The 10,652-nt window shown below is 42.5% G+C and overlaps 1 protein-coding gene and 2 long non-coding RNA genes across 6 annotated transcripts; 2 read left to right on the top strand and 1 right to left on the bottom strand.

Moving 5' to 3' along the window:
• Positions 1-463: 463 nt before the first annotated feature.
• On the top strand, positions 464-3,760 carry LOC115681282 (protein trichome birefringence-like 41). The gene is made up of 5 exons (XM_030605182.2): positions 464-760; positions 956-1,127; positions 2,734-2,909; positions 3,121-3,279; positions 3,439-3,760. Exons 1-5 carry the CDS (start codon positions 474-476, stop codon positions 3,752-3,754), a joined length of 1,110 nt encoding a protein of 369 aa, XP_030461042.1. The 5' UTR covers positions 464-473; the 3' UTR covers positions 3,755-3,760.
• Positions 3,761-4,684: 924 nt separating this feature from the next.
• LOC115666524 (uncharacterized) lies at positions 4,685-6,452 on the top strand. 3 transcript variants are annotated; one of them, XR_008817772.1, is made up of 5 exons: positions 4,702-4,801; positions 5,264-5,370; positions 5,511-5,778; positions 5,866-5,954; positions 6,187-6,452. It is a non-coding gene; the product is annotated as an uncharacterized LOC115666524 (long non-coding RNA). The 3 variants fall into 3 exon arrangements; XR_008817770.1 differs by having other exon boundaries at positions 4,685-4,801; positions 5,264-5,778; XR_008817771.1 differs by lacking the exon at positions 4,702-4,801 and having other exon boundaries at positions 5,162-5,370.
• Positions 6,453-7,040: 588 nt separating this feature from the next.
• Positions 7,041-8,914, bottom strand: LOC115666523 (uncharacterized). 2 transcript variants are annotated; one of them, XR_008817773.1, is made up of 4 exons: positions 8,628-8,914; positions 8,175-8,397; positions 7,643-7,988; positions 7,041-7,459 (listed from the first exon to the last, which is right to left on the bottom strand). It is a non-coding gene; the product is annotated as an uncharacterized LOC115666523 (long non-coding RNA). The 2 variants fall into 2 exon arrangements; XR_008817774.1 differs by having other exon boundaries at positions 8,175-8,364.
• Positions 8,915-10,652: the final 1,738 nt, after the last annotated feature.

Below are 10,652 nucleotides of genomic sequence, written 5' to 3'. Positions count from 1 at the left end.
GATATATAATAATCTTGTTTCTTCTTGTTCATTTTTCTCCTAATGAAACTCTCAGACAACAGACCTACCAGATAGAACCAGCCACAAGAAAAACTCATCTGACATAAGCAAATGAATAACAGACCCGCCCCTTTTTTCCGTGAGTACTACGAAAGTTTGCAAATCTGTTTTCATGGTTTATGTTCTTGAGACAATTCAAGAAATTATATTTGAGGCTTTGGAGGACTAAACAGCAGAACCCTGAACGAAAGAATGATTGACCTCAGTTTTTGAGAACTGAACTAAGAACAATCATGCGCTCTTATTCCTCTGAGTTGACACTCAAAACCCATGACATAGTTTCTCTGCCGTGGAGAATAGGTAAAGTTTCGAAAAAAACATGGCAAACTCCATGTGATTTACATTTTTCATATAAATTCTCTCTCAACCTACTGGGGTCCAATCATCTCGATCTGGTGTGCACTCTCGCGCTCATGCCCAAAAATATGGGTCTCAAAAGTCGGATCCACTCGGCGTATGCCGTTCTGTTTATTTGGGGTCTTCTCCGAGCCAAAGGCATTGCCAAGGGAGAGCCAAATGAACACCCTGGTGATTGTGATTTATTCCAAGGGAGTTGGGTGTATGATGACACATCATACCCTCTATACAACACCTCGACATGCCCATTCATCCAGAAACAGTTTGATTGCCAGGGGAATGGACGACCTGATAAATTCTACTTGCATTACAGATGGAAGCCTAGTGCTTGTGCACTACCCAAGTATACACGTCGCAATCTTGAACTCTCTGTCCATTTCTTTGATCTTTTTCACAAAATTGTCTCATATTCAAGGAAATAAAGCTGCCCTGGATTTTGAAGTCGCTGACTGTTTTGATGATTACGAATATTTGGAGTGGTTGGATACTGTAATATCTTCAGGGGAGCGAGTGATCCGTATCGGATGATGTGATGCAGGTTCGATAGCCAGGATTTCCTGAGGAGAATGAAGGGGAAGAAGATACTATTTGTGGGCGACTCGCTGAGCGTCAATCAGTGGCAGTCACTGACCTGTATATTGCATGCTTCGGTTCCCAAGTCCAAGTACACTCTCTCCACAAACAATGTTCTCTCCACTTTCATCCTCCTGGTGAGTTTCGCTATCGCTATTAGCCTGCCTACTACTATGAGTTGCACAGTATTTACTTCGTACGAGTTGTTAATTTCGGCGACACAGTGGAAACGGATTGTAACTTTGCAATTAAGTTGAGAGCTATATAAACCGAAAGAGAAGCAAAACGAGGAACGATAAAAAGATACAAAAAAATTTACGTGATTTGGTCCAAATTTCGGAATCCACGTCCACGGGAGAGAGCCAACAAATTATCCGCTAATAAATTGGAGAAATATAGAGTTTACACACTCGAGTATTTCCCAATACTAGTATATACCCAACACCTGCTATGTTTAATAACTCAACTCCATGGACTCGCTCTCGGCACAAATCTCTCTGTCTCTTGAGAGCTCCTCCTTTGCTTTTCGTCTCTGGAGCTCTCTAGAGTCCGTCATTCTCTCTTCTTCTTCCGTCTCTTGCTTTTATGGAAGTAGGGAGCAATTTCAAGAAAGAAGAAGTCAAGAATGCGCCCATAACCTTTGAAGATAATCATAATAAGGCGTAGGTCGCCGTCTTCACAGATCTTGTCCATTGACATTCAGTTCCTTCGATTAATGTGCACATGGAATGTGACGACCAAGACCCTAGGCAGCGAAAGCAGGATGAGGGATGACAATGGAGGCCGTGCCTCTACCCTGGACATGCGCGGGGCGAGGCTAAGCGCATGTCTCTTATCCCACATCGCCGAGAGGAGGAGTCCTGGGCTAGTTGATAAGGCTTGAGGTTCTCTATTCTGTGTAACGCATTTTAAAGCAGTGAGGGCCAGTAAGCCAAAAGCGAACAATATTACACAGTGTTAGCCCCAGGTCCTTACAGGTGGTACCAAAGCCGACTCTCAACACTATGTTGGGCCACAGCAAGGGTCCTATGCATCCTATGCTCGTAAGGGGTGGAGAATGTGACGATCCAGACTCTAGGTGATGGGCGCAGGATGAGGGATGACAGGGGAGGCTAAGCGCATGTCTCTTGTTCCATATCGCTGGGGGAGGAGTCTTGGGCTAGTTGATAAGCTTTTAAAGCCATGAGAGCCAATAGGCCGAAAACGGACAATATTACACATGGTTACATGGAAGCTTCATTGTTCTTTCCTTTACAACCAAAGGAAATGGCTGAGGAAAGAGACAAAGAAGTTAATGAAAGAGGACAAAACAACCCCACAACTTTTTTCTTTGGTCAATTCTTACTTGCGATGGAGTCTCTATGCAAAACCAAGAAAGAGAACAAATGCAAAGATCGTGGAGACCTCCTTTTTTCAGCTGAAGCAAATCTCTCTCTCTCTCTCTCTCACTTTGCTTCAGTCCCGTGCGTGAGTCAAAGAGAAAGAGAACAACTCTGCCATTTCGCGTGGAGTGCTTTTCAGGAACAAAACTTCGGATATTTCTTTTCGCGCAAAGTTGGTGAAGAAATTCTGACCAACTTAGACGATTTCGTCGCCCTCCTAAAATCGCCTGATCGATTTGCATCCATTGAATTGGCTGAAACTCGAGGCATAAATTAACATGAGTCATTCACATCGATCATCATTCTGGTTCATTGACTATAAAGTGAACCGATGATAGATAACTAAGATACTATTTTGCAGGATTATGGGATATCCATTGTCCTATCAAGAAACAATTTCCTTGTGGATATTGTCGAGGAGAAGATAGGGAGAGTCCTAAAGCTTGACTCTATTGCTAACGGCAGCGCATGGAAAGGATTCGACGTTCTAATTTTCAACACATGGCACTGGTGGCTTCACAGAGGCAAGATGCAACCGTGAGATATTGCTGCGCGTCGAGTGTTAAGTCTGATGTATAGTGAATGAATCATGAGAGAATAGTTTCAACGAAGTCAACAAATTCACCTTTAATAGGAATTGGAACTCCTCGTTCGAGCATAGTTTTAACCATGCTTTTCAAAATGAGATCAAAACACTATGAAGAAAAACTGTCATTCTTGAGCTACTGATATATTTTTGGTGTATCAGGTGGGACTATATTCAAATAGGAGACACAGTACTCAAAGATATGGACCGCTTGGTTGCTTTCCGAGACGGACTGACCAAATGGTCGAAATGGGTACAATCCAACATCGATCCAACCGCTACAAAAGTGTTCTTTCAGGGAATTTCTCCCACACATTACAAGTAATCTCTCTTAAACTTTCATTAGTTTGACAAGATATTATCAGGTGGTACATACAACGCTGTGTTCTACCCAATGATGTGATAGAAAGACTAATTGATACATGTGTATGGATATATATCGGCATGCTTCCTTTCTTTGACATCTTATGATGATTGCAGGGGCGAGGAATGGAAAGAACCAAAATCAACATGTAGCGGGCAAAGGGAACCCGTCAAAGGGTCCGTGTATCCTGCAGGTCTGCCGCCGGCAGTGACCGTGGTGAAGGAAGTCTTAGCCAACATGTCCACAACCGCCGAGGCCGTCACTTTGCTTGACATAACAACGCTGTCGCAGCTGAGGAAAGACGGGCACCCATCTAGATATGGTGGAATTCGCGGCAAAGCAAAGATTGACTGCAGTCATTGGTGTCTCGCTGGCGTTCCCGACACTTGGAACGAAATACTACGTGCTATTCTCATCGCGAATTCCGTATAAGCACACACACACTCGCCTCGAGGATATTGGCACCCGCATAAAATTCGAAAAATGGTCATTAAGAGCGACGATCATGTACCTCCTCGGTCAATCAATTGTTTAAGGAAGTAGTGAGTATGAGTAATTTCGTTTCCTTTTCTATGTTTTTCCTAAGAGATATCCATTGATTCTACTCAGAAATGATTTTTTTTTATTTCGTGCCCGAAAATAATTTCTAAGTATTTGAAAATATTTGATACCTGCTCAAAATTTCTATTCTTAGAATAGAAAAAGAATAAAAATACGTTTGGTAATTACATGAAATTTCATTTTATTAATAATATTTTAATAATATTTTGAATTTTTTAATATTTCTTTCTCTTTTTTTTTTCTTTCTTTCCCTTTCCTTCCTTGGCCATAGCCGGCGGCCGACACCGGCGACCGGCCACAGGCCAGGGCCAGCGAGGGTGTCGCGGCCCTCGCCGCCGACCTCGCCTCAGTTGGGCGAGGCCTTGCTGTCGCGGCCGCAAGCCGCCCTCACCCAAGCGGTGAGGGGTACCCTCGTCGGCGGCTAGTGGTCGGTCGGGAAGAAGAAGAGCAACAAACCAAAAAAAAAAGAAAAAAAACTAAGAAGAATCCAAAAATGAAAAAATTGCTTCAGAATCAAGAAGCTACTTTTTTTTCTTCTTAATTCTGTTCCAAAACTGATTTTGAGAACAATTTTTTGCAAAATTGTGCCCGGGCACAAAAAATTTAACAAATGAATTTCTGTTTTCAACTGATTCTGAGAATAAAAAAATAAAAACTTTTACTATTTGGCAACTTGCCAAAGGAGCCCTTAGTTGCTCCGGCGTATGTTCCGTCGCCATGTTGTTGCTTCGGCTTTCCTTGCCCCCAGCCGTCGCTGACGAAGCACACCGCCCCACTCCGAAGAAGCAAAGCCCTCGTCCTCGACTCTCTCCCTCCGGCGCTCACTCTACGCTCGGGCGTTCGCTCCGTCTCTGCTTCGGCACAGCTTTCCTTCGCTGGGTAGCCGAGATCAGGGGATCCCATTTTGACTTCATTCAGGTAGGGATGATGAACTTGCATTACTCTATTTGTTTTCTTGAATCTACATCTCTGCCATGCCCAATCAAACATTGAGATATGTTTGGAGCCAAAACTCGCACTCTGCTCCGGCGCTCGCTCCGTCGCTCGATCGGTCGCCCGCCTCTGTTCTTCTCCATAAAGCCGCACGAAGCCCTCTCTCTCTTCGTCGCTCTTCCTCCAAAGTCGTTCTTTTATTTCCCTTATCTGCATTGACCAATTCACTACGCCTTACATGCTTTGATCCACGAACATTGGTCTTTTCATTCTCTTTTCTCTTTGGTGGTGGTGGGTTCGGTACAAAATGGGGGGTGGGGGAAGAGGGAGTCCCCTTATGATTTTTTGCCACCATTGTTACGGCAAATGAAAACAAACCCAAGCATGATGCTCTATTCTAAAAGGGCTGCTGATTAATTTGCTTTGTGTTTGTGTCCTTGTTTGAAGGTTTGAAGGGATGATCAGTCCGAGCCAAGGGCAAGCGGCATTGCTGACATTCTGCTCCTGCATTGGCCTTGCTAGCGTTGGCCTTGTTGTTACAATAACTGTTCCGGGTAACAACTAGTTTTGGATCATTGCATTGAGCTTTCCTTGAAGAGTCTGAGTTCTAGTGTTCCTCATTTCTGAAGAACGGAAATCACGCGTGAATATTCTGAACCCTTGATATGATATTTTGCAGTGGTTCTTTTAGAAGAGGGCATCGAGGAAGGAGCAAATTAAGGTAAAGATGTGGTGGAAGACGGGACGCTATCAGAGATTGTTGTTCAGGGGGATGATCAGCAAGTAGAGCAGATGAGGAAGGAGCTTCAGCTCAGTGAGAAGGGAATGGTTTATGTAAAAGGCATATTCGAGAGATGACCAACACCCACAGCAATACTTGCTACAGGGCCATGTTATTTCTAGGAAGGTTAATTCTGATGCTAAGGTGGATACCATGCAGACTCTGCCCAACCTAAATGAAGGTATTGAATTTTCTTGTTTGTTGGATGCCGGATTCCGAAAAAAGGTTTATTCATATAGCTCATATATGTAACACCATGACTATCTAGATGAGCTGCCCCAATTTGAACAAGCCTGGAAGAAAAATGCTAGAATTTTCCTGGTTGGAGCGAGCATTTTGATGGCCATGTTGGACGGGGTGAGTATTGCTGCGGGATTTTTTTCTCAGCTACATCTTGTTTTGATGACAAGCAAAGAATCAATGTTTCAATTTCTTACTACTGTTAAGAGATAGGCTGAATTCTGTGGTGAATTTGTTCTGCTGTTAAAGGCCTTAGCGGAACAATCTCAACATTTTCGTTGAACAATTTATCACTTGTCATGTGAGAGTGGTGTTCTTGTTTCTAACATGTGCCTTTTGTTGGTGCCAGCCGCAGTCAAGCATTGCCTTTGTTGGACAAGGATCGTGAAGAGAGGGAGGGAAAACAAATGTGAATTGTGTCTGAGCTATTATGGTCCACTGTCATGATAATTTATGAGTAGGAGCAGAATGACGGGTGGTCTGGAGCTTACTTGACCAAGAATTCGCCCTGCAATCTTTATGGTTGGTCCAGGCTGAATGTGTTGTCTGCTGATGTATTAAAATAGGAAGCAAGGGAATAAGGTTTATAAGATAAAATGTAATTCATTGCTTGTCGACTTTGATTTTGGCCTTAGGAAAAATGCTGTATCATCCTCGTTTGTTGTTTATCATTGTTAAGTTTAAATGGGAATGATGTGCTTCGACGTGCATAGCTCCTATGTGATGCTTGGGTAACGATATTGAAGAACTTTTCTTTACGTCTATGTTCCATGTATTATCCATAAATTCATACAAGCACTGTCAAAAAAGCAAGGAATATCGAGTAAGAATAGCCAAATTTTTCCGTAGTTAGAACTTGGAAGTGTTAGGAATGGAGTGGAGGTAGGATTTTCACGGTTCCTGGCATCGCATTCAGGCATTCTTATATTCATTCAAGTGAAAAAATATCATCAGTCAATGCTAGTCTTGCTTGATGACATTTTCCTCTGTTTCCAGTGACCAAATCATAGCACATAGGAACGAGAACATTCCATGCCACATTTAAACTTTTGACTAGTTGAAAATGTCTGAATTTACTCTCTGAAAAGTGAATTAACCACTCCTATTCAATTGAATTAGATGGACAAGTGAGAGAACCGCCTGGGAAGAAAAAAGAGTACTATTGAGATTGATCAACCCACCTCTTTCCAGAAGTAGGACCCCTTCAGCCAAAAAATAAATGTCATCAATGTAATCACAGAAAAATGGATCCTCTTGGGAACAATAAATCTAGTATCAGTATGGACAAAAATCCCCCTACTTCTCATCTAAATCCGCCAAGAAAGGATGGACGTGCAAAAAGTGGCAACCCATGTTTGTCAATTCGTAAAGACCTAAACTTAGCCAACGTGGTGGTAGTCTTGTGTACCTTATGTTTTGGGTTACACCTCTGATGAAAACATCGAAACATGTTTGAGCAAAACTCCTCTCATCAGACTTGTCTGTCCAGTTGCCATTTTGTCCCTATGGGAACAAACGGATGGCGGAGGGATCATCTAGAGCTCGCTCCTCCTTCGCTCAGGGCTGCAAGCAGCCAAGACAGTGAGCGGAACACCTCGCTATTTCCTTAAACTCACCATGACCTGCATCGACGATTATATCGATAAGTTCACCACATGAAATGCACCTTGCCCATCCAGGAAAAAACAAATGCAATAAGCACTTGAAAGAAAGCGTCATAAAGAGAACAAGCATGGGATTCTAGAGCATAAAATGCATAATAATAGGACCAAAAATCTACTAGAGCATATATATAACTCGCATACCTAAACCAATTTCTCTCGAAAGGCATTTCAAATGGCTTTTGACCATTGATTGCAAATCCTCTCTTGCTCTATGAAAATGGCTAGCTTCTCCTCCTGCATAAGGAGATGCAACCCCATCAGAACCAAGGCTAGATCGGCAGCTGGACTGATGATGCTGGTCAGGAACTATAGTTGAGCTCATCCCTGCACGCTCGTCCCAAAATGCCCAGCCAGAACTACTGGGAGTTGGAGGGGTACTGGTAAGCTTATGGTCGTTGACTGCTTGCACAATTATGGAATCCCCAGAAGCCAGAAAGAAGTAAAGAAACACTAGAAGAGTACTCTAAGCATGGAGGTCATATGCAGCCTATAAAACAGATTTTTGCAGTTAATAAACAGACACAGTACTGCAGTTGGAAAGTAATTCAAGCACATCAGTATGCACGTGGTTCTTCTCCAGAAGTTAAAACAAATCTAGCAAAACAAAATTCTCACTACCTGCTTGAAAGTCCAATGAGAAATTAAAAAAAAAAAAAAAAACAGAAAATTTTACCTTTCGGATTTGAAAGTCCTCGTAACAAAAGCTCGCCACTACTGCCTGGAGGCAAGAAGGATCCAGTCTTGCAGCCCAACACCTTGGCTTGCATATTTGAAGCCCAAAGTCCAATGGAAGAAATTTTTCGACACTTCTTAGTACTGAAGCCTCAGGTTCCAACTGCAGTTGACTCGGTCATGCCATAACCCTGCCAACCAGCATAATCACTGGCAGAACACGCCTAAACAGCAGAAATCCTTGTGGTCACCCGACATACAAACATGGCTCATCAAGTGATGCCATAACAAGTTCATATTCAATGAACTCAAAATTAAAATTTTCCATCTTAAAAGTATTAGAAAAAGGGTAAAAGAAATCAAGACTCCAAACATATCTCAGCGTTTGATTGGGCATGGCAGAGATGTAGATTCAAGAAAGCAAATAGAGTAATGCGAGTTTCATCATTCCTACCTGAATGAAGTCAAAATGGGATCCCCGGATCTCGGCCACCCAGCGAAGGAAAGCTGCGCCCGAGCATAGAGGGAGCGCCGGAGGGAGAGAGTGGAGGACGAGGGCTTTGCTTCGTCGGAGCAAGGCGGTGTGCTTCGTCGGCGACGGCGGGGGCCAAGGAAAGCCGAAGCAGCAACATGGCGATGCAGCGTGCGCCGGAGCAACTGGGAACACCGAGCGAAATTTGAGAGCGAGAGAGGGAAGGGCGTTGGGTTTTCTTCTTCAAAGGAAAAGAACGTAGAAGAAGAGAGAGAAGAGATAAATGTGGAGAGAGAGAGAGAGAGGGGGGGCGCAGAGCTAGCCTAGCGTGCAGGCTAATGAGATCGAGAGAAAAGAGGATTATTTTTTGTGGCAAAAATTTCGCCGGCCCCACGGCGCCAAGTGGATCCACGTGGCGCTTCATGAGTGATCCGGGATCACACCGACGTGGAGCGCCGGGACCACCTAATATTTTCTCGCAAAAGGGGAGGTGATTGAGATTTGGCTGTTTTCTTTTTTTGTCTCTACTTGAGAGTTCATGGGGCTTCTTCCATGCTTCAGGAACGGAGCCTAAAATGTTTATGGGGGAAAAAATAGCCAAAAAAAAAAAGGAAGAAGAGAAAAATCGGTAGGATCATCCATAGAAAATGCCTGAGAAAATAAAAGCTAATTAATTGGCCACAAAGAGATCGGGGAATAAGAGAGAAAAAAAGATGCCCCACAGATTCTGATACCTTGAATCTTATTCGAGGGGCTGTGCCTATTAGCCAATTGTAGATTTTCAATTTGATTTTTAGTTAATATTAAGTACTTTAACTTTTGGAAAGCAGCATATGAAAGTTAGGATTGAAGTTTTTTTTTTTTTCAATATATATATAGATAGAGTAAAGAAAGTACTGCAATAAACAGTATAAGTTGGGACATGTTTTATGGGACAACTAAACTAAGTAAAGAGTCCTTGGCTTGTCAATTATTAGGGCGTCATCATAATCACGTCCCACCCTTGGGACGCCTTTCTTGATATGTCCTGAGATCTTCAAGCACGAGGATGTCTTTTTCACGCCATGCCTTCTGCATGGGGACGATAGCCCAAACAAGCCCCAAAAAACGTTTTCCTAGACGTCCCTGAATTTTGCAAATTGGGACGACGCTGAGGAAGCTTCTCGCAAGTTTTCTATTCAAGCCACTGGGACGTTTCCGGACATCTTTAAGTCAAAAGCTGGGATGCCTTAATTTGATCAGACGACGCCCCACAAGTTTTCTGTACAAAGCTATCGGGGATGATTTTGTCGTGTCCCCCAGAGCACTTGCGTGGTGTTAACGGGGTATAAAGAATGACTTAGGACAATTTAGTATGTACCAAAGTCTAACTATTAATTTGGTTCATAAGAGTAAGAACTAAATTAATCACAGATACCGAGAAAAAGGCTATGCTGCTAAGATTAATTTGGATAAATCCATTGCAAGACATTAAAAAATGGCTGAAAATAGATACAAAAATCATTATGATTTGTTGTTTGTTCCCGAAAAAGTTTTATCAAGTAAAGGACATAGAGAATTAAGAATTCTATCCTCTCAATTGGAGAAAGAGAAATGGTATTCATAAAAATCCAATGTTTTGCAACAACGTAAAAAACTTTGGTGATTTTTTGGATAAAATAAAACATTTTGATAAAAAAAAAACTAATTAAATTAAAGTTCTTTCTTTGGCCTAATTATTGATTAGAAAATTTATCTTGTATGAATCGATATTGGTTTGATACCAATGGGCACAAAGTTTTGTGTGTTTGTCGTGTGAGAACCATACTCCTCTCTATATAAGTCTAGGACGTTTTCTAGACGTCCCTAGGTCAAAAATCGGGATGCCAAGTCAAGTTCCCTGTCCAAGCTACTAGGGATGCTTCTCTCGAGTCCCCAAAGGAGCACCTGTCTTAAACCTGTTACATTTGTATTAATATAGCTATAAGTCTTTCAATTTGGCCAATTTAGTCATAAACTTATTGCATT

Source organism: Syzygium oleosum, unplaced genomic scaffold (assembly GCF_021117445.2).
Source record: "Syzygium oleosum isolate NSW1041296 unplaced genomic scaffold, Sole_v2.1 Sole_v2.13, whole genome shotgun sequence".
Classification (NCBI taxonomy): Eukaryota; Viridiplantae; Streptophyta; class Magnoliopsida; order Myrtales; family Myrtaceae; genus Syzygium; species Syzygium oleosum.
This window is presented reverse-complemented; position numbering and strand designations above follow the sequence as displayed.

Excerpts from the sequence above, each read along its gene's own strand:
- LOC115681282 (XM_030605182.2), top strand. The coding sequence starts at position 474 with ATGCCCAAAAATATGGGTCTCAAAAGTCGGATCCACTCGGCGTATGCC. Across the intron at positions 761-955 it reads AGTGCTTGTGCACTACCCAA|GTTCGATAGCCAGGATTTCC; the intron begins GTATACACGTCG and ends GATGTGATGCAG. Across the intron at positions 1,128-2,733 it reads TCTCCACTTTCATCCTCCTG|GATTATGGGATATCCATTGT; the intron begins GTGAGTTTCGCT and ends ACTATTTTGCAG.